We start from the raw sequence: 24,517 nt of genomic DNA on the forward strand, positions 1-24,517 counted from the left end.
CATGTTTTGGGGCTGTTTCTCTGCAAAGGGGCCAGGACGACTGATCCGGGTACATGAAAGAATGAATGGGGCCATGTATCGTGAGATTTTGAGTGCAAACCTCCTTCCATCAGCAAGGGCATTGAAGATGAAATGTGGCTGGGTCTTTCAACATGACAATGATCCAAAGCACACCACCAGGGCAACGAAGGAGTGGCTTCGTAAGAAGCATATCAAGGTCCTGGAGTGGCCTAGGCAGTCTCCAGATCTCAACCCTATAGAAAACCTTTGGAGGGAGTTGAAAGTCCGTGTTGCTAAGCGAAAAGCCAAAAACATCACTGCTCTAGAGGAGATCTGCATGGAGGAATGGGCCAACATACCAACAACAGTGTGTGGCAACCTTGTGAAGACTTACAGAAAACGTTTGACCTCTGTCATTGCCAACAAAGGATATATTGCAAAGTATTGAGATGAAATTTTGTTTCTGACCAAATACTTATTTTCCACCATAATATGCAAATAAAATGTTAAAAAAACAGACAATGTGATTTTCTGGATTTTTTTTTCTCAGTTTGTCTCCCATAGTTGAGGTCTACCTATGATGTAAATTACAGACGCCTCTCATCTTTTTAAGTGGTGGAACTTGCACTATTGCTGACTGACTAAATACTTTTTTGCCCCACTGTGTGTGTGTATATATATATATATATATATATATATATATATATATATATATATATATATATATATATATATATATATATATATATATATATATATATATATATATATATTTTATACATTTTATACTGTAGACCTGAGAACTGCCAGGCAGGTAGCTGTTAACTACATGCTTGTAGTGCGCGGCTCCTATGTCTACTAGCGGTCACAGACCACTCCTCTGGCAATTCAGCGTCTTTCGCTGGCATCAAGGCTACAGAGCAGCGGCTTCCCATCCTCTCCACTCTTTTGACAGTGTGACTGCCAACGACAGAGCAGCCCGAAAGAAGAAAATCTGCTCTGTTGACGTGGAGCAGTTGAATTGCTGGCAGGAGTGGTCGGCGACCGCTCTGTGCTAGCGCTGGATAGAACAGCCTGTTAGTTTTTAAGCCCATAATAAAATATAATAGTCTTGAACAAACCCTAGCACTCCCAGTTTTTATTCTTTAATATCTGCACTCCCAATTGTTTGCCCATCACACTCTGCACTTGATGTACTTGATTCCATAAAGTTCGATCTCCTCTCTTCTTCCATTCAGTCTTGCATCTTGATAGCGTGTTATTCCTTTATGCACGGTTATACATCCCATAATGCATCAATGAGAGCCAGTAGCATCTGTCTGCTGTGAGGACATTGTGATTATCATTCCCCGTATAAACTCCTAAATAAACGAATGGATTTTGAGTGTACATTAAGGGATACTAAACCGTGATCTCCTACATTTGTGACCAGCACTGAGCAGACATCATCATTATCTGTGATATCCGCCTTCTGTCAACCCGTCGTTGAGAACTTCAGTGGTACATTCCATGCAATTTCATCATGCAGGAACTTCTATTGTCTGAGATAGGTGATCCCTTTCAAAGCACATAAAGCCATGTGATGGCATAGCCTAACTGAAGAGAAGTATATCATGAATTTCAGAATAAAAAGATACAGGAAAGAAATATATCTTGGTACCGTGTTAGCCAGTGGATAGAAAAAGATTTAGAATTGAGTCCTCAGTGGTTGATACCATCTTTTCAGTTAGCCATTAAAAGGTAACAAATTGCAAGCTTTCAAGACTACTCAAGTCTCTTCATCAGGCATAGACTAAAAGAAATCTTAAAAATCAGAAAATCATAGCACAGAAAAAAAAACATGGATAAGACAGGTGACATGAAGCAGAATTACCATTATGTGAGTGATAAACAGTTATGTCCATAAATATTGGAACAGTTCATAGATAAGGAATGTGAATGTTTTATTGTCATCTGATTGGGGTCTGGTTCTGTTGTGATGACCCCACATGGTCTCAGAAACAAATTCCTTATTTGATGTAAAAAGACATAAATCCGTGCGACACATTCTTTCCTGCACGGAGTTATCAGCTTATGTCCCCAGACCCTTCTGTCTCTCTGAGATTTGAAGTTACCTTTTTAATACAAAAACATTTAGAATCGATTCCACATTGCTTGATACCTTTTTAGGCTATGTGCACATGTTCCAGTTTTTCGGCGGTTTTCCGCTGCAAAAACGCTTACATTAAGCATCCCGTCAATTTAATGCATCCCGCAATTTTCGTGCCCATGCTGCATTTTTTTCCACGAAAAAACGCATCACGGAAAAAAATGCAGCATGTTCATTAATTTTGCGGATTTTCGCAGATTTGTCGCTATATTATTGCATTGGCATCCTCTGGAAAAATCCGCCAAAAAAACACAAAAAAAGCGGATTTCCTGCGAAAGTAGTCCAGATTTGCTCAGGAAAATTCTGCAAACTTTCCTGAACGTTTTAACATAGCCTAAATGGCTAACTGAAAAGATTGTAACAAATTGCAAGCTTTCGAGACTACTCACGTCTCATCAGGCATAGACTAAAGCAAATTCTGAAGAATCACACATTTATGTACAACACATCACAGAAAAATGCTATAGATAAGACAGGTTACGTGAAGCAGAATTTCCATTATGTGAGTGATAAACAGTTATGTCCATAAATATTGGAACAGTTCATAGATAAGGAGTGTAAATGTTTTATTGTCCTCTGATTTGGGTTGGTTCTGTTAAGATGAGAAGCAAATTCCTTAGTTAATGTAAATAGACATAAAGTTACCTTTTAATACAAGTAATTTCATGTCCATAATGCTATGATTTGGGAGACAGAAATGTATTGCCACAGGTAGATCCATTCTTTTTTCTCTTATTGTATGGTGATGAGAATTCATTCTTGTTCTCAGTTTCTGCCCTGTCTCCCCTACATACAGACCCCCAGTTGGACATTTAGTACAAATAATTAGGTACACCACATTAGAAGTGACGCAGCTGAAAGTACCTGGTATCTTGTAGTCCTGATGTGAATTGGGGATCTTTATCTTGTCCGTGGTCATTATAAATAGACAGGTTTTACATTTTTTTCTGATTGCAAGGGAAGGTACCTGCAGCTGTTGGAGAGGACAGGGAGCTCTTGACAATGATTCTTCTTAGATTTGGGGGCTGCCTAAAAAACAGTAGTGGGGGGTCTGGAAAAATGGATTGTAAGTGGGCATCTTTTTGTAGTAAAGGTTTTAATTTCCGTGCAGCTCCCCTTAGCACCTCCAGATTTGGATTGTAGGTAACCACTAGAGGTACCCGGTTATTTTCTTCTTTAGCTTTGTAATGTAGCAGGTGATTCCTTGATATTCTGGTGGCTCTTGTAATCTGGTTTTCAATTGTTCTTGGATGGTAGCCCTGATTCAAAAAGGTCTTTCTAAAGCGACCAAGGGTTTCATCCCTATCCATGGGGGTTGGAACATATACTGTACGATTATATCTGATGGCTTGGCTGTAGACAATAGACTTTTTTTATGTGTTTTTGGATGGAAACTGTCCTATTTTAAGGCATTTTGGACGGTCAATTGGCTTCCGATACAGGGATGTTCTGCAGCTTAATGATGGTGTACAAAAAGTTAATTTCAGTGCAGGAGTAGAGTGTCAAGTTGATGGTAGGATGAAATTGATTAAACTGTTCATGGAACGTCTTTAGCTGTGGCTCAGACTCCGTCCAGATGATTAAAATGTCATCAATGTAGCGGTAGTAGGCCAGAGGCCTGATGGGACATGAGGACAAAAAGTCGCTTTCAAGCTTGGCCATGAAAAGATTTGCATACTGTGGAGCCATTTTACTTCCCATTGCGGGTGAGGATGAATTTTATAAGTTTCGCCACAGAATCCGCATCAGTACCTGTGTTTTCCATGAAGAATTTGCAGGCATTTAATCCATCCTGGTGTGGGATATTGGAGTACAAAGATTCCACATCCATGGTGGCCAGGATGGTTCCTTCTGGTAGAGGACCTATTGCTGATAGTTTATTCAATAGGTCAGTTGTGTCCTGAGTGAAGCTAGGTGTATCCTTTACCATTGGTTTAAGAATACCCTCTACCCATCGAGATACCTGCTCAGTAAGGGTGACCACACATGAAATCGGTTTTCCTGGATTTCCAGATTTGTGGATTTTTGGAAGCATGTAGAATGTCCCTGTTCTTGGACTTTCTGGTATCAGGTCATCAGCTCTTGTGGATTTGTCAGGCAGACAAGATACCAACTTGTTTAGTTCCTTGTAATAGTCCTATGTAGTCCTCCAATTTTTTTGTAGTAGCATGTGTCCATAAGTTGTCTGTTTCCCTCATATAGTCTGATGTGTTCATCATGACTATTGCACCTCCCTTGTCAGCAGGTTTTATGATTTTTGTTGGTTTTCAGAGACTGTATGGCCTTTCTCTCCTGGGCACGGATGTTGGATGCTTGTCTCCTGTTAGTATCTGTGATGGTGGATTTTATGAAAAGAGAAAGCAACTAAATAGGTTAATTGTCGCAGAACTATGTTTGGATGAGTAAAAAAAAAACCAGGCGTTCTACTTTAAGGATTAGGAAGCGAGTTGGACCACCCACCACTGTAGTCACATTCATCTTGAATTGACCTTCGTTGCTGCCATTCAGTGTATGACACGGTCATCCATCTTTGTGTTTGCTTGTTTTATTCTGTATTTCAAAAGCTGTTAATAAAATTTGCTGAAGTTAGAGTAAACAATCTGTAAACCATTAAGTGGAGATAAATCTAAGTCATTTGTAATCCTATAAATGGTTTTGTACAAATGACTAAAAACATTGTAGAATGACTGACTGTAGGGTTTTATTGAATAAACTAGATTGTGGCCCGATTCTAACGCATCGGGTATTCTAGAATATGCATGTCCCTGTAATATATGGACAATGATGATTCCATAATTCGCGGCAGACTGTGCCCGTTGCTGATTGGTCGAGGCAACCTTTATGACATCATCGTCGCCATGGCAACCATTATGACATCATCGTCGCTGTGCCCGTTGCTGATTGGTCGAGGCCTGGCGGCCTCGACCAATCAGAGACGCAGGATGTCTACGTCCTTTATGACATCATCGTCGCTGTGCCCGTTGCTGATTGGTCGAGGCCTGACGGCCTCGACCAATCAGAGACGCGGGATTTCTACGTCGATGCTGTGCCGGTCTCTGATTGGTCGAGGCCTTGCGGCCTCGACCAATCAGAGAGCAGGGATTTCCAAGACAGACAGACAGACAGACAGAAAGAAAAACCCTTAGACAATTATATATATAGATTATAGAACAAGATATTGAGTTTTGTTTTTTTTAATATCCTGTATCAAGTGTTGCAAAAAAGTAAATTCTTTGCTCCTGTTCGTCATTGGTATAATGTGTAAAATCATTGTCTATAGTTTTTATAATAACACAGCTGCACACAATTGTCGTACCAGATGAAAGGGTTAAACCTTTCCAATGCGAAGGCCCCAGGAAGGAAGGAAAGGCTGGAGGAACAGCACGCAACTTCCAATGGGTTGAATTTACATTACCTGTCGTCTTTAACATGTTAGCCAAACAGTGGGTCTTTGATTGGACACAACGTCCTATATTATAAAGGAAATGGTTCTCGCAGATTTCCATTAACAAAAGAGCGGCTCTGATCCTCAGGGTTGTGGATAGGAAAGTAAAACCCAGCTTCCATCCAGTTAATCCTCGAGAGGGACATTTAATTTTTCTCTTATGTTCATGAATTAAAGAAAAACAAAAGTGGGCTTCTTAAACATGGTGAATTGCATGAGGATGGAGTAACAGACGAGGTTGTTTCCGATTGCTCGGAGAATTACGGCAAGTGACCATGAGCTTTAGGATGGACAATCGTTTCTAAGACTATTATTTCGACATATTGTAGCTTATTGGTAATTCTCAAAAATATGTTGACTATTACTATTCCGAACTATTCTTATAACCTTTTTGTATTTCTTCTACAGATACAAGCCATCACAACCGTCAAGTGGCCAACAGACCCTGTTACACATTACTCCACTGTGGTCAGGAAAGGAGACTTGTCTTGTCCCGAACAGAGTCTCCACGCTTTCACTGCCAAACAAAAGGCAAAAATATCCGATTGGACACTCATGGAAGAAAAGCCATCCGGCGCAATAGCTTTTGTAATGGGATCACTTTTACTAGTCGACCTATCAATCTGTATGAAAAGGTCCGCTTGAAGCTGGTGTCTGTTCACCATGGGTGGAGCGGCGCTCTGCGGTTTGGATTCACAATTCATGACCCAGCTCAGATGAAACCTGAAGATATACCCAAGTATGCTTGTCCTGACCTTGTTACTCGGCCTGGGTATTGGGCAAAAGCTTTACCAGAGAGGTTTGCTCAAAGGGACAATATTTTGGCGTTTTGGGTTGATCGTCAAGGAAGAGTTTTCTACAGTGTCAATGATGAGGATCCCATTCTTTTTCATTGTGGAGTTAAAGTATCTAGTCCTTTGTGGGCTTTGATTGATGTCTATGGAATCACCCAAGAAGTACAAATTCTAGGTAAATTGTTTCTATTTTTCTTTGCTTTTCTTAGTTTGTTGATTGGAACATCCTATATTATTGCCATTGCAGATTTTACATCATATGTAAAAGCTGGTGCACTCAGAACGTTATGCACCACTGCACTACTTATTTTATGCAAGAGCCATTGTTCTTGGAAAAAGCAGAATGAGTCACTTTTTCTCTTATAGAAAAGTTCCTTGCCAGGATAAAAGGAACCATCTGTTTGCCAGGTAGTTGGCAGTCCATATTGCCTCCCAAGGATCACAATAAAGTCCTGATGCAAGTGTTGGCACTACAGCTGCACTGCTTGTTGTGAGGACATTTATGCTCACATTTAGGTGATGCCAATGGGGTGTTATTTAACTCATAAGCTCATTAACTGGTCACCACCGAGTGTACAGCAATTATAGCTTTTGAGCTTTCATCCCATGACTGTTTTTGTTCTTTCCTGAAATGACTTGATTTTTAGAGCATTTTTTTCCAACAGTAAGACTGGGATTTGGTGAATCTGCTGGACAGTTTGGATTATGGGATTCCATTTATTTTGGAGCTTCTATAGAAATAAATGGAGAGCATCACAAGCATGGCTGCCTCTCCATTCTCAAGAAAGCTGTGGGTCTCTGCAGCAGGACTAACATCTATCGGACACTAATGGCATACATTACATAAAGAGAGGTTGACAGCACTCACTGAATTGGGGCGCCCGTTCCAAGTCCAAGAAACCCTCTTGGATAGTCTGGACAATCAAAAAGTAGAAGAACAGCGCTCCATCCAGGTGTAGTAATAGAAAAAAGGACTTGATTCCTCCATAATGCAAACGACGTTTTGACGACCAATAGGTCTTTGTCAAGTATACTTGACAAAGACCTATTGGTGGTCGAATCGTCGTTTGCATTATGGCGGAATAAAGTCCTTTTTTCTATTACTACACCTCGATGGAGCGCTGTTCTTCTACTTTTTGACTAATGGCATACAGGTCATACAGTTATATGAAAAAGTTTGGGCACCCCTATTAATCTTAACCCCTTCATGACCCAGCCTATTTTGACCTTAAAGATCTTGCCGTTTTTTGCAATTCTGACCAGTGTCCCTTTATGAGGTAATAACTCAGGAACGCTTCAACGGATCCTAGCGGTTCTGAGATTGTTTTTTCGTGACATATTGGGCTTCATGTTAGTGGTAAATTTAGGTCAATAAATTCTGCGTTTATTTGTGATAAAAACGGAAATTTGGCGAAAATTTTGAAAATTTCGCAATTTTCACATTTTGAATTTTTATTCTGTTAAACCAGAGAGATCTGTGACACAAAATAGTTAATAACATTTCCCACATGTTTACTTTACATCAGCACAATTTTGGAAACAAATTTTTTTTTTGTTAGGAAGTTATAAGGGTTAAAATTTGACCAGCGATTTCTCATTTTTACAACGAAATTTACAAAACCATTTTTTTTTAGAGACCACCTCACATTTGAAGTCAGTTTGAGGGGTCTATATGGCTGAAAATACCCAAAAGTGACACCATTCTAAAAACTGCACCCCTCAAGGTGCTCAAAACCACATTCAAGAAGTTTATTAACCCTTCAGGTGCTTCACAGCAGCAGAAGCAACATGGAAGGAAAAAATGAACATTTAACTTTTTAGTCACAAAAATTATCTTTTAGCAACAATTTTTTTTATTTTCCCAATGGTAAAAGGAGAAACTGAACCACGAAAGTTGTTGTCCAATTTGTCCTGAGTACGCTGATACCTCATATGTGGGGGTAAACCACTGTTTGGGCGCACGGCAGGGCTTGGAAGGGAAGGAGCGCCATTTGACTTTTTGAATCAAAAATTGGCTCCACTCTTTAGCGGACACCATGTCACGTTTGGAGAGCCCCCGTGTGCCTAAAAATTGGAGCTCCCCCACAAGTGACCCCATTTTGGAAACTAGACGCCCCAAGGAACTTATCTAGATGCATAGTGAGCACTTTGAACCCCCAGGTGCTTCACAAATTGATCCGTAAAAATGAAAAAGTACTTTTTTTTCACAAAAAAATTCTTTTTGCCTCAATTTTTTCATTTTCACATGGGCAACAGGATAAAATGGATCCTAAAATGTGTTGGGCAATTTCTCCTGAGTACACCAATACCTCACATGTGGGGGTAAACCACTGTTTGGGCACATGGTAAGGCTCGGAAGGGAAGGAGCGCCATTTGACTTTTTGAATGAAAAATTATTTCCATCGTTAGCGGACACCATGTCGCGTTTGGATAGCTCCTGCGTGCCTAAACATTGGCGCTCCCCCACAAGTGACCCCATTTTGGAAACTAGACCCCCAAAGGAACTTATCTAGATGTGTGGTGAGCACTTTGAACCCCCAAGTGCTTCATAGAAGTTTATAATGCAGAGCCGTGAAAATAATAAATACGTTTTCTTTCCTCAAAAATAATTATTTAGCCCAGAATTTTTTATTTTCCCAAGGGTTACAGGAGAAATTGGATCCCAAAAGTTGTTGTCCAGTTTCTCCTGAGTACGCTGATACCCCATGAGTGGGGGTAAACCACTGTTTGGGCACACGTCGGGGCTCAGAAGGGAAGTAGTGACTTTTGAAATGCAGACTTTGATGGAATGGTCTGCGGGTGTCATGTTGCGTTTGCAGAGCCCCTGATGTGCCTAAACAGTAGAAACCCCCACAAGTGACCCCATTTTAGAAACTAGACCCCCCAAGGAACTTATCTAGATATGTGGTGAGCACTTTGAACCCCCAAGTGCTTCACAGACGTTTACAACGCAGAGCCGTGAAAATAAAAAATCATTTTTCTTTCCTCAAAAATTATGTTTTAGCAAGCATTTTTTTAGATTCACAAGGGTAACAGGAGAAATTGGACCCCAGTAATTGTTGCGCTGTTTGTCCTGAGTATGCTGGTACCCCATATGTGGGGGTAAACCACTGTTTGGGCACACGTCAGGGCTCGGAAGTGAGGGAGCACTATTTGACTTTTTGAATACGAGATTGGCTGGAATCAATGGTGGCGCCATGTTGCGTTTGGAGACCCCTGATGTGCCTAAACAGTGGTAACCCCTCAATTCTAACTCCAACACTAACCCCCCCACACCCCTAACCCTAATCCCAACTGTAGCCACAACCCTAATTCCAACCCTAACCACAACCCTAATTCCAACCCTAACCCTAAGGCTATGTGCCCACGTTGCGGATTCGTGTGAGATATTTCCGCACCATTTTTGAAAAATCCGCGGGTAAAAGGCACTGCGTTTTACCTGCGGATTTTCCGCGGATTTCCAGTGTTTTTTGTCCGGATTTCACCTGCGGATTCCTATTGAGGAACAGTTGTAAAACGCTGCGGAATCCCCACAAAGAATTGACATGCTGCGGAAAATACAACGCAGCGTTTCCGCGCGGTATTTTCCGCACCATGGGCACAGCGGATTTGGTTTTTCATATGTTTACATGGTACTGTAAACCTGATGGAACACTGCTGCGAATCCGCAGCGGCCAATCCACTGCGGATCCGCAGCCAAATCCGCACCGTGTGCACATAGCCTAATTCTAAAGGTATGTGCACACGCTGCGGAAAACGCTGCGGATCCGCAGCAGTTTCCCATGAGTTTACAGTTCAATGTAAACCTACGGGAAACAAAAATCGCTGTACACACTTCTTTGTGCGGATTCCACAGCGGTTTTACAACTGCTCCAATAGAAAATCGCAGTTGTAAAACCGCAGTGAAATGTGCAGAAAAAACGCGGTATGTGCACATACCGAAACCCTAACCCTAACCCTAGCCCTAACCCTACCCCTAACCCTATTCTAACATTAGTGGGGAAAAAAAAAATTCTTTATTTTTTTATTGTCCCTACCTATGGGGGTGACAAAGGGGGGGGGGTCATTTATTATTTTTTTTTTTTTTTTGATCACTGAGATAGATTATATCTCAGTGATCAAAATGCACTTTGGAACGAATCTGCCGGCCGGCAGATTCGGCGGGCGCACTGCGTATGCGCCCGCCATTTTGGAAGATGGCGGCGCCCAGGGAGAAGACGGACGGGACCCCGGCTGGATCGGTAAGTATGATGTGGTGGGGGCGACCACGGGGGGGGGGGGCCGGGATCGGAGCACGGGGGGGGGGGGAATTGGAGCGCGGGAGGGGTGGAATGGAGCACGGGGGGCGTGGAATGGAGCACGGGGGGGCTGGAATGGAGCACGGGGGGGCTGGAATGGAGCACCGGGGGGGGGGTGGATCGGAGTGCAGGGGGGGTGATTGGAGCACGGGGGGGTGATTAGAGCACGGGGGGAGCGGACAAGAGCACGGGGGGAGCGGAGCCCTGTACTGAGGGAAGCCAGAGCAGTGTACCGGCCAGATCGGGGGGCTGGTGGGGTGGGGGCACATTAGTATTTCCAGCCATGGCCGATGATATTGCAGCATCGGCCATGGCTGGATTGTAATATTTCACCCGTTATAATAGGTGAAATATTACAAATCGCTCTGATTGGCAGTTTCACTTTCAACAGCCAATCAGAGCGATCGTAGCCACGAGGGGGTGAAGCCACCCCCCTGGGCTAAACTACCACTCCCCCTGTCCCTGCAGATCGGGTGAAATGGGAGTTAACCCTTTCACCCGGCCTGCAGGGACGCGATCTTTCCATGACGCCACATAGGCGTCATGGGTCGGATTGGCACCGACTTTCATGACGCCTACGTGGCGTCATGGGTCGGGAAGGGGTTAAGCTTAATGTTTTCTAAAAATTGTTTTTTGGCAACAGCTATTTGTTTCATATATCTAATAACTGTTGGACACAGTAATGTTTCTGCCTTGAAATGAGGTTTATTGTACTAACAGAAAATGTGCAATCTGCATTCAAACAAAATTTGATAGGTGCGTAAGTATGGGCACCCCACCAGAAAAGTGACATTAATATTTAGTAGATCCTCCTTTTGCAAAAATAACAGCCTCTAGACGCTTCCTGTAGCTTTTAATGAGTTCCTGGATGAAGGTATTTTTGACCATTCCTCTTTACAAAACAATTCCAGTTCAGTTAAGTTTGATGGTCGCCGAGCATGGACAGCCCTCTTCAAATGATCCCACAGATGTTCAATGATATTCAGGTCTGTGGACTGGGATGGCCATTCCAGAACAGTGTAATTGTTCCTCTGCATGAATGCCTGAGTAGATTTGGAGCGGTGTTTTGGATCATTGTCTTGCTGAAAGATCCATCCCCTGCGTAACTTCAACTTTGTCACTGATTCATGAGCATTATTGTCAAGAATCTGCTGATACTGAGACGAATCCATGTGTCCCTCAACTTTAACAAGATTCACGGTGCCGGCATTGGCCACACAGCCGCAAAGCATGATGGAACCTCCACCAAATTTAGCTGTGGGTAGCAAGTGTTTTTCTTGGAATGCTGTGTTTTTTGGCCGCCATGCATAACGCCTTTTTGTATGACCTAACAACTCAATCTTGGTTTCATCAGTCCACAGGACCTTCTTCCAAAAAGAAATTGGCTTCTCCAAATGTGCTTTTGCATACCTCAGCCGACTCGGTTTGTGGCGTGCTTGCAGAAACAGCTTTTTTTGCATCACTCTCCCATACAGCTTCTCCTTGTGCAAAGTGCATTGTATAGTTGACCGATGCACAGTGACACCATCTGCAGCAAGTTGATGCTGCAGCTCTCTTGAGGTGGTCTGAGGATTGTCCTTGACTGATCTCACCATTCTTCTTCTTCCTTCCTGATGTTTTTCTTGGCCTGCCACTTCTGGCCTTAACAAGAACTGTACCTGTGTTCTTCCATTTCCTTACTATGTTCCTCTCAGTGGAAATTGACAGGTTAAATCTGAGACAGCTTTTTGTATCCTTCCCCTGAACAACTATGTTGAATAATCTTGGTTTTCAGATCATTAGACAGTTGTTTTGAGGAGCCCATGATGCCACTCTTCAGAGGAGATTCAAACAGGAGAACAACTTGCAAGTGGCCACTTTAAGTAGCTTTTCTCATGATTGCATACACCTGGCTATGAAGTTCAAAGCTCAATGAGGTTAGAAAACCAAAAAAAGTGCTTTAGTAAGTCAGTAAAAAGTAGGTAGGAGTATTTAAAACAAGAAAATGATAAGGATGCCCATATTTATGCACCTGTCAAATTTTGTTTGAATGCAGATTGCACATTTTCTGTTAGTACAATAGACCTCATTTCAAGGCAGAAACATTAATGTGTCCAACAGTTATTAGATATATGAAACTGAAATAGCTGTTGCAAAAAAAACAATTTTTTGGAAAACATTAAGCTTAAGATTAATAGGGGTGCCCAAACTTTTTCATATAACTGTATGTCATAAATATCCCAGATGGGAACACCACTTTTCATTTAGTTTAGGCATGTACTTTATATCATTATACTGTTTTCAGCAGTCTGTTTCTGCATTTTATGTAATTCTCCCACTTTACAACCCTAAAGAAGCTCCACATTACATAGCATTCTAATACCGGCCATACATACGGTAATATATGCTTGTTAGCCAAAGGATACTTTGGCTGATCCAACAGCCATCTCTACCTTCACTCCTATGTTCTATATGGTAAAACCCCAACAGGCATCACTGCTGGCAGTTTATCTCCAGGAGAACAAAGCAATTGACAGTCTGAAATCAGACATGCCCGATCAACAACTTCAGGCGATGATCACTAGGCTGGGGCCCCCACACGCATTAGAGGGTCAAGCGAACCCACAGTGAACAAGTGTGTTTGCGGGGCCTTTACACTTGATTTCTGTATCTTGTACATTATCTTCTTTAATCTGGATAACTCATCCGTACATACTTTTTTCCAGTACTCTTCTTTTCAATGTGCGCTTTTTGTCTGTTTCAGGTTTTTTGTTTTTTTTTCAATTTCCCAGATGTTTTTTTTGTCATACTAAATATTATTATTAATATACAGGGTGGTCCAAAAGTAGGTGGACAGTATGTGTAATAGGGTTATGAAGGGGGAAATTTATCAAACATGGTTTTTGGGGTTCAAAGTTCTCACCATACATCTAGATAAGTTCCTTGGGGGGTCTAATTTCCAAAATGGGGGGGTTTCTACTGTTTAGGTACATCAGGGGCTTTGCAAACGCAACATTGACGCCCGCAGACCATTTCATCAAAGTCTGCATTCCAGAACGTCAATACTTCACTTACGAGCTCCAATGTGTGCCCAGTGGTTTACCCCCCCACATATGGGGTATCACTGTACTCGGGACAAATTGTACAATAACTTTCGGGGGCCACTTTCTCCTTTTACCCTTGTGAAAATAACAAAAATTGTTGTTAAAAGATCATTTTTGTGACTAAAACGTTAAATGTTCATTTTTTCCTTCCATGTTGCTTCTGCTGCTGTGAAACACCTGAAAGGTTGTTAAACTTCTTGAATGTGGTTTTGAGCACCTTGAGGGGTGCAGTTTTTAGAATGGTGTCACTTTTGGGTATTTTCAGCCATATAGACCGCTCAAACTGACTGCAAATGTGAGGTGGTGGCTAAAAAAAAAATGGTTTTGTAAATGTTGTTGTAAAAATGAGAAATCGCTGGTCAACTTTTAACTTCCTAACAAAAAAAAATGTTGTTTCCAAAATTGTGCTGATGTAAAGTAGACATGTGGGTAATGTTGTTTATTAACTATTTTGTGTCACATAGCTCTCTGGTTTAACAGAATAAAAAATCAAAAAATTAATTATAATAATAAATCAAAATAAATGTTATTTTCTGTCTACCTACTTTTGGACCACCTTGTATACCTAGAGATACCTACCTAAATGCTACTAAAATATCATCTATTTTTCAGTACTAATTGGCTCCCTAGACAATATATAGCATTGCACAATTCAGGCAGCCTTTTATCTCTCCTTTTACTGTTGCAAATGGCTGTGCACAATCCCCTGTGATGTCGAGCCTCTCGCTTGTAGCCATCAATGGTGCTGCCTCCTGAATATCTTGTATCTGAAACAAGAGACTCTTTAGGGCCTCTTACACAGCATTCCTGTGCTATCGCATAGGGTTTTTAGAAAGTCCAGTACTTGACCCTCCAAAAGAAACTCCGGCTACCCATCTTATCTCCGAATACAGGAGTGTCTAATTCATGTTTGAAGATCGTGGAAACATACAACCATTAAAATAACAGATCAACAAATTACCTCATTTAGACAAGAGGCAAAGCCGATGTTCTACTTTATCCAGGTAGGAGTAAGGAACGAAGATCAAAACGTCATAATTTAGGAATCCTTGTACATTACAAGGTTATTCAAGTAAGCAACATGGGTTATTTCTTTTCACTTCTTGTTTCTGATTGAAATTTCCCACTACTACTTGTCAAAGAGTAAAAATCTTGGATACATGGACTAAAATGGATTATTAGATTTCCCTAAAATTTTTTACCCAGGTTGGTCAATGGCTAGAACTGTCTTCATATTAAAGATGACTGTATAAGACCAGTGAGCTTGGTCTTCTGTATTTGAGGACCAGTTACACCTGCTTCCACTCTTTGTATGGAGGCCGTCAACGATTTAGTTCTGCTACTTGAGGTTTTGAAGATGGGATATTTGTAGGACAGAGGACTATGAAAAATTAAAAGAATCCATATAATGGCATAACACGGCCACATTCACAAAGAGGATCTGACTTGAAAGGGCAAAACTGATTTGGGAACGAATTATGTCCCTCTTTTTCTCATCTGATATTAGAGAAAATTGTCCCTTAAATTTTTGACCAGTGGTTCTCAAAGAAGGTTAGAAGGGTCCCCAGAAAAATACAGGTACACAGATTTCAACTTGTTCAAAGAAGTGACCTAATTATATCATAATTTAAAAAAAGTTTTCTCCAAGGATTTCAGGAGTTTTTTTTTTTCATTTCCCCAAACCGCAGTGCCATCTCCTGATTGTACAATTTAGACTTTAGTGCTCCTTGTAGTGACCGAGCATCCCGAGACTACTCACAAGAAACATTTATGGAGCGTTGCTTTCCCAGAGATATCTACAGTGTAGGAACTTCCAACTCTTCTGTGAGGTCTTTCCTTTATTCAAGGCCTTTAGTATGTTCTATGAGAAGTGACAAGTGTGCCTTTGACTAGTGTTTTCGAAACTCCATCCTCGTGGCCCCCAACAGATAATATTTTCAGGATTTCCTCAGTAGTGTTTGAAGTATGAAGACATAAGAAATTGTGCAATACTGAGGAAACCCTGAAAACATGATCTGTTGGGGTGTTGATCATTTTTTTTTCAAATTTGTTTATTAGGTTTTGAATGAAAAGACATATAAAACAAATAACCCCTGAATCCAAACTTTCCCCACCCCCTCCCCAACCACCCCTTCTCTGCGTGGGTGTTGATCATTTGCTCCATTATTCAGGTGATGGCAGGCGCTGGTATATTACATTTTTTTTTTATTTTATTTGTGGTTCATATTCCTGCATTATAGGGCCATATTAGCCTGTGGAAGTAGGAATTCACTTTCAGTATTTATATAGCACAAACATATTCAACGGCAGTGTACAATTCAGAGGTGAATTTACAGACTGATTTCATAACTCTGGCAAATAATAAGTATAGAGAATATAGACCCCGAGTGAAAACGTATATTGACATGTGCTAGAGATCAGCTGGAAATACCGCTTGTATTAAAGGTCGTTTCCCTTCATTATCCCTCTAAATACCACATTCTGAAATTTACATTGTTCTCGTTCTTCTGAGGTTTTGAAAATCCCTTTTTCTACGGTTGCCTTAATATAGAAACAGTTTGGTGAATATACTTCCACTTTTGTGATGCTCTATACAAAGCGGTGACCTTTCGGGCTGCTCGATTGACGCTGGAAGCTTTGTGCTAAGTGTGTGGCGTGTTTGGCTTCTCTCTCCAGACATTTAGGTAGCACGAAATGTCACCCGCTGCCTACTGTATCTTTTTTATTATTATTATTGCAGTCCAGTCAGATGTTTGCCGATCACATTGATGGGAAGGTTATAGAGCTAGAAAATAGTTAGATCCCTGGAGGGGTTTACAATCTTAAATTTCCCTATCATCCGTCCAGCGACGTTACTGAATATAGACCTTGTAAACCTCCCAATGCTGTGTCTCCTCAGTATCCGTGTCTGAAGAGATCAGATGAGATTGCTTCACTGCACACCTAGGGTTTGTGTTCATTATCACATCCAGACCATTTTGGAGCAGCCAGTGGTGACCTCCACGACCATCATTCTGGCAAATTCCTAGGCTTCTATGTGCTCCTGCTTAGGCTTCTTACATTACCTCATATGGTAACATCTCCTCCTGCCTGGAGACCTAGACATCTGTGCGCTGAGACAACTGCACTCCGACCCTTGACATGAGGGGCTAAGAGCCCAGAACAGCAGTCAGGGGAACTTAATAGGGACAGGTTACACCTTACAGTTAAAGATCCAAACATGGTGCAATTGTTTGTTTTCCTTTATGTCAATGAATATAAGTTTCAGTAAAGATGTACAGTGAGCTGTTCTTCATTATTCGCTTGAAGTTATTGCTCTGAATGATCAAAGTGATAGTGATAACATTTTAATGAGTTTTTTCACCTCTGGACAAACAAAGGTCATTGCTTGATCCTTAAAGCAAAGAACACACCACCTAATAATAATAATAATAATAATAATTTTATTTATATAGCGCCAACATATTCCGCAGCGCTTTACAAATTATAGAGGGGACTTGTACAGACAATAGACATTACAGCATAACAGAAATACAGTTCAAAACAGATACCAGGAGGAGTGAGGGCCCTGCTCGCAAGCTTACAAACTATGGGGAAAAGGGGAGACACGAGAGGTGGATGGTAACAATTGCTTTAGTTATTCGGACCAGCTATAGTGTAAGGCTCAGGTGTTCATGTAAAGCTGCATGAACCAGTTAACTGCCTAAGTATGTAGCAGTACAGACACAGAGGGCTAATACTGCATAAAGTGTATGAGAACATGATGCGAGGAACCTTTTTTTTTTTTTTATTATAAATAGGCCACACAGGGATCGTTAGGTTAATGCATTGAGGCGGTAGGCCAGTCTGAACAAATGAGTTTTTAGGGCACGCTTAAAACTGTGGGGATTGGGGATTAATCGTATTAACCTAGGTAGTGCATTCCAAAGAATCGGCGCAGCACGTGTAAAGTCTTGGAGACGGGAGTGGGAGGTTCTGATTATTGAGGATGCTAACCTGAGGTCATTAGCGGAGCGGAGGGCACGGGTAGGGTGGTAGACTGATACCAGGGAGGAGATGTAGGGTGGTGCTGAGCCATGGAGTGCTTTGTGGATGAGGGTAGTAGTTTTGTACTGGATTCTGGAGTGGATGGGTAGCCAGTGTAATGACTGGCACAGGGTAGAGGCATTGGTGTAACGGTTGGTGAGGAATATGATCCTGGCTGCAGCATTCAGGACAGATTGGAGCGGGGAGAGTTTTGCAAGAGGGAGACCGATAACATATGCTAATGGGCATATGTTACTGAAAACTATGTAATGTACATATAGTCTCAATGGGATAATAATACATGAAATAACTTTCTTTTTCGCTTTCTATTTCTTTGTCTCTTTTGATCTTTCTTTTTTTCTTTCACTCTTGTCTTTTTTTTCTTTGCTTCTCTCTGTGCCTCGCTCTTTTTTTCCCCTCTTTCTGTCTTTCTGTGTCCGTCTCCTTTTTTTTTTCCGTCTGTGTGTGTCTCTGTGTGTGTCTGTCTGTCTGTGTGTGTCTGTCTGTCTGTGTGTCTGTCTGTGTGTGTCTGTCTGTGTGTCTGTCTGTGTGTGTCTGTCTGTGTGTGTCTGTCTGTGTGTGTCTGTCTGTGTGTGTCTGTCTGTGTGTCTGTGTCTCTGTGTGTCTGTCTGTCTGTGTGTCTGTCTGTCTGTGTCTCTGTCTGTCTGTGTCTCTGTCTGTGTCTCTGTCTGTGTGTCTGTGTGTCTGTCTGTCTGTGTGTCTGTGTCTCTGTCTGTGTCTCTGTCTGTCTGTGTCTCTGTCTGTGTCTGTCTGTCTGTGTCTCTGTCTGTGTCTGTCTGTCTGTGTCTCTGTCTCTCTCGCTCTCTCTGTCTCTCGCTCTCTGTCTCTCGCTCTCTGTCACTCTCTCTTCCTCAGTGCCACTGTGTGTCTGTCACTCTTTGTTGCTGTCGGTCGCTCTCTGTCGTGCTCTTTCTCTCGCTCATTGTGTGTGTGTCTCTTGATTTAATGTTGTTTAGTCCAAACCAGTGTCTTATTGAATATTTACAAATAGTAAAGATTGAATATTAATTATTCTCAGCTTTGTGTATTTTTTTTCTTTTACTTTTTCATCATCCCATTATTTTTCCTGGATAGTTCTTAACTGTTACTTTGTAGGGAAAAAAAAGGTGAAGGCTCATAAAATGTAGTGTGCATTTGAAAGCAGACTTTGAGAAAGAACAGAGCCTCGGGTATCAGAGTTCACAGAATTCGGCTATCTTTCACGGGATATAAACAGCGCAGACAATGTCACATCCCTGTTTCATCTCTAGGTGCACACAACCTCCCCAGATCCACCACCAGCAATCCCTTTTCAGTTTTTAACCTCTGTTTGAGGGGCACAAATGCCGTCTCCATGCATTACCTTGTCTGATTGTAACATGGTTCCTCCGTATGTCTCTTGGCGTAGGCCAGCAGTCCTTGGCTCTTCACATGTGATATATACGGGGCCCACATACAGGACTGGTTTCTTGGTATCGGTAGCTCGCAGCCCCAATGGTGGGGCCAATATTTCTCACACCCTAGGTCTTGTTTGTGACCAGTGACATTTCTTTCCAGTGGCACCTGTCATCTCTGCTCACACAACTAGGTCTCGGGGACTTGATATTAGTATCCACTCTTGGGTATGACCTTATATTCTCGGTAATGTTAATATTTTATCAGGCCCATGAGTGTTAACGCACCTTTCATTCAACTTGGATCTCATGCCGTGCACTCATTCTTGTTTATTACAAAAGCCCCGATGTAGCTGCAGGCTCAGAAGAAAGCTTTCACAATGTCCGCTTGTGACAGGAGGCAGCTGCGAAGCTTTGACGCCTACTCATTTATCACGCTACTATGAAATGGATCTTTTTATTCTGTGTTCAAAACTTGGCTCCATACCTAGACCCTCTAAGCCAAATGTTGGCGGGGGGGTGAACTTTACTGCCTAGTGTGAATGCTAGGCGTGTCATGACAAATGGTGAAATATATCATGCTGGGAGTTGTAGTTCTGGCAGCAGCTGATGGTATAGCATGGCGGGTATGTGGGATACAAGCGATACCTGTATTCAGAATGAGCCATTTTGTCTTATCGGTGCCCTGCACCCAGCGACGTTACACTTGGATCTCTTCTGGTTGTTAGGTGGGACAGAGGGACAAGTCTTGTCCTCTTAAAATGTGGTGCAGATGACATGTGCTGATGAATTGGATTAATGGGAACACTCATCCACCCAGTCCTTAATCACAAGACAGACGTGTTTGTAGAGTGTTGTTGTTTCGGTCTCTCCTATACCTCCTGTACACTAAACTCTTTGTTTTGCACCCACAGATAGCATGTTTGCTGACACAATGCCACCAGGACGACTGAGCAGCCCCCGGCTGAGCACATGCTTGCCGCAAAGTAGCCACGATTCTGCAAACTTCAACAATAACGAACTGGAGAACAATCAGGTGGTAGCAAAAATTGCTAACTTGAACTTAAGTCGAGTGCCGCCGCCGACCGACAACCACGCCATACCTTGTTGTCCAAACAGGCGGCAGCGTACCCAAGGGATGCCAACGTTATTGGACATGGAGCTTCACTTTCACTCCACTCGTGGTGCTGACATCACCCTGTCATCTGATCGATCGGTGGCATATACGAATTGGCAGGAGAGCAACAGGACGATAGTGTTTACTGAGAGGCCAGTGCACATCGGGGAGACCCTCTTTATAGAGACCGGCCAGTTACCGCTGCCTTACTATGGGTCGTTATCATTTGGCATCACCTCCTGCGATCCAAGCACATTACGAACCTATGACCTGCCCTCCAATCCAGACTACCTACTGGACAGAAAGGAATATTGGGTTGTTCATCAAGGTTTGTTCACAGTGAGCAACGGCGATATCCATAGTTTTTTATTTATGCCCAATGGGGAGATACATCATGGCGTTAATGGAAACAGCCGCGGGATGTTGATGTGTGTGGACTCCTCGCAGCCTCTTTGGATGTTTTTTTCAATTCATGGAATTGTGAATCAGCTGAGAGTTATGGGTAAGTGAAACCTTTGGAAACCAACATGTTGTTTTCCATGTACATACTTGGCCGAGCGTAGATGGTTACTCGGGGCATATCCAATCATAACATGTAGAAATGGAAGGGTTAAATGCTATAATGTAGTAGTATTATTATTATTTTCTACATAGTATAATATCAATGAAATCCCCACATCTGTGACCAAGTTAATGGGGTCAATTGTATTCTCCATCGTAAAAAATGGCTGCGGAGAGCTGCGCGCTTCTCTTTACTTAAAAACCAGGGTGTATGATAAAATTAGTTTATTTAAAGGACAACTCGCCCCAGAACGCTGCTCTCATGAGCAATGGAGTAACATCTAGTTAGATTTAATGCACGTTTCTGAATCCAGGTTAATCTCTGTGCTCCTACAGCAGCCGAATATTGACGCTCCCTAGTAACCGCGAGTTTTCTCGTCAGTATCTGCTGCCCCCTGGTGGTGCGCACAGAGTACGGTCACCTCTGTTCCCATACTGTATGCAGGCACTTGTGCTTGCCATGTTGTACCACTTTCTCGCTTCTGCGCTGGGCTATACGTTATGTAATGGTGGGGGAAGTAAAAGTCGTAAAAAATATCATTTAAAGCAAGTTAGACTTCCACATTTACCTCTTACTGTTCAGTTATAATACTTTATTACCCCATCAATGGGACAGATTTAGTGTTGCACCTTTACTTTGGTGGACATTGCCACATTTTATTTCATCTTGCCATCTCAAGTTGTAGATTTTTTCAGTGTGTGTTTTCGACACTTTGTCCCCGTGCATTGTACATGGCTGTGTTGACGAGGGTGCGTGTTGGAGTCCGACGCACCTGATTCATCCAGAGGCGCACACGTATGCGAAGCTGTATGCGCTTTGCACCTGGAGTAAGATTTGTGGGAAAAGGACAACCACAAGTAGTCGTGAATGATGAGTGGGCCTTACCATACCCTGTCATGCCTCCATCCCACCCCGGCCCTGCTCATTTTGGCCAAAGTTGCCCTCAAAAAATTAAAAATAATATATTTTTGCCCAACTCTGCGTAGCACAAAAATGTAACTTTCAAAAAATGTATTGCACTCTAATGAATCAGTGCCTACATAACTAATTCAGCAAGAGAGTGTGCTTTAGATAAGAAAGGGGATCTAAGAGGTAACGTTTCGCCTTGTGGAAAGTGACAAGCTACGTCTGAGTGAGGAGACTTAAACGCCATGCATGCTTCTCTGAGAAATTTAATTTGCATATTTAATTTCCCAGAGGAGGATGCATGGCATTTAAGTCTCCTCACCCTGACGTGCCAGGCCTGGTTTGTCACGCTTCACATGGAGAAACGTTACCCCTTCATTTAGCTAAATCAGATCTCATACTTTGAACTGATGATGGGCAACAACCCGAAACAGTGTCTGCAAATTGAGATCTGGTTTGGCTATTATCTTAAGTCATGTGACAAGGCTCGTTAAAGGGTTGGCATTGATTGACTGTTAGGATTGCTACATCCAATAGGAGTTCGAGTTCTCTTCCTCTCTGAAGAGACAATTTGCTTGTCTTAAAATGTGACACCTTACTCCAAAATTGTGGTATAAAGGAAGCCAACTAGTAGGTGGTGGAAAGCTGCACAACATTGTGTAAGGATTTATCATCCAGGATGCTCAACAGTGATAAATTTGGCACATTTAAGACGGTCTGGTCTCACTTAGTGGGCAGAAGTAATAAATAATTGTCAGAGCAGACAAGTAATATAGACATTTTTTTTCTGTTGTATTTTCATTTATTTGTTATGACAGTAAAATGAAGTGTTTATTTGACATCTGGACAGCGGCAGAGCACATGAACTTACTGGATGGGATATTTCTGGAGGATCAGCAGCACAGATGTTGGTATTTGGGTACAGACACTCGCACACACATGTATTTCCAGATTCCCCTCCACGCTTCCTGTCCGTCTCTACTATTCCATGAGACAGCGCGCTTTTCCCAAGACCTTACATGTGCCCCTGCCCCATGTGTGAACGCGCGCCCTGGCAGCGACACATATCGTTATTTGTTATGGCGTCTGTGTATATTCCTACCACAGATGTTCTCTCCTCCAAGTGGAGGAGGCTTCTGCTGAGATAATGTGGGAATCGGTTCTTGTAGCTACTGCCATGATGTCAGCGCAACCTCCGCCTCCGGGTCCCAGCAGATTCCTTGTGAGGATCTGGAAACACAATGGGAAGTTAGAAAACAGATAAATTCCACAATTCTTCATTTCAGTACTCTTAGTGAATATACAGCAGTCATCTAAAAAGCTAGAGACTCCCTGACTTAGTCATTTTTCCGCGGTTTATGTAGCACCTGCAGTGTCCATAGCACAGTACACAGATTATAATGACTAGCATCATTGTCCACTTATCCCTGTGGGGTGGTAAAAACACACCAGCTTTACATGTACAAGTTTCTCTGCCGCTGCCTAGATGCAAGAGCCTTTCCTATTATACACGTTATTGGTGGGCTAAAGTAAGTTGGGACCATTACTTCACTTTTTCCACTTTAAGAACAGTGGACCCCAAATATCTCTCTATCTATCTCATTCTTCTATCTATCTCATTCTTCTATCTATCTATCTCATTCTTCTATCTATCTCATTCTTCTATCTATCTATCTCATTCTTCTATCTATCTATCTCATTCTTCTATCTATCTATCTATCTCATTCTTCTATCTATCTCATTCTTCTATCTATCTATCTCATTCTTCTATCTATCTCATTCTTCTATCTATCTCATTCTTCTATCTATCTCATTCTTCTATCTCATTCTTCTATCTATCTCATTCTTCTATCTATCTCATTCTTCTATCTATCTATCTATCTCTTTCTTCTATCTATCTATCTATCTCTTTCTTCTATCTATCTATCTCTTTCTTCTATCTATCTATCTCTTTCTTCTATCTATCTATCTCCTATCTATCTCTTTCTTCTATCTATCTATCTATCTATCTATCTATCTCTTTCTTCTATCTATCTATCTATCTCATTCTTCTATCTATCTATCTATCTCATTCTTCTATCTATCTATCTCATTCTTCTATCTATCTATCTCATTCTTCTATCTATCTATCTCATTCTTCTATCTATCTATCTCATTCTTCTATCTATCTATCTCATTCTTCTATCTATCTATCTCATTCTTCTATCTATCTATCTCATTCTTCTATCTATCTATCTCATTCTTCTATCTATCTATCTCATTCTTCTATCTATCTATCTCATTCTTCTATCTATCTATCTCATTCTTCTATCTATCTATCTCATTCTTCTATCTATCTATCTCATTCTTCTATCTATCTATCTCATTCTTCTATCTATCTATCTCATTCTTCTATCTATCTATCTCATTCTTCTATCTATCTCATTCTTCTATCTCATTCTTCTATCTCATTCTTCTATCTATCTCATTCTTCTATCTATCTCATTCTTCTATCTATCTATCTCATTCTTCTATCTATCTCATTCTTCTATCTCATTCTTCTATCTATCTCATTCTTCTATCTATCTCATTCTTCTATCTATCTATCTCATTCTTCTATCTCATTCTTCTATCTATCTCATTCTTCTATCTATCTCATTCTTCTATCTATCTATCTCATTCTTCTATCTCATTCTTCTATCTATCTCATTCTTCTATCTATCTATCTCTTTCTTCTATCTATCTATCTATCTCTTTCTTCTAT

General features: G+C 41.5%; 1 protein-coding gene across 1 annotated transcript in view; it reads left to right on the top strand.

Annotated features, from left to right (window-relative positions):
- The window catches only part of NEURL1B (neuralized E3 ubiquitin protein ligase 1B), a 75,972-nt gene that overhangs the window by 35,517 nt on the left and 15,938 nt on the right, over positions 1-24,517 (top strand). The window contains exons 2-3 of the mRNA XM_069764103.1: positions 6,003-6,563; positions 20,104-20,808. Of these exons, the coding sequence (XP_069620204.1) occupies positions 6,003-6,563; positions 20,104-20,808 (1,266 nt within the window). The remainder of the gene's footprint in view (positions 1-6,002; positions 6,564-20,103; positions 20,809-24,517) is intronic.

Source organism: Ranitomeya imitator, chromosome 4, assembly GCF_032444005.1.
Source record: "Ranitomeya imitator isolate aRanImi1 chromosome 4, aRanImi1.pri, whole genome shotgun sequence".
Classification (NCBI taxonomy): domain Eukaryota; kingdom Metazoa; phylum Chordata; class Amphibia; order Anura; family Dendrobatidae; genus Ranitomeya; species Ranitomeya imitator.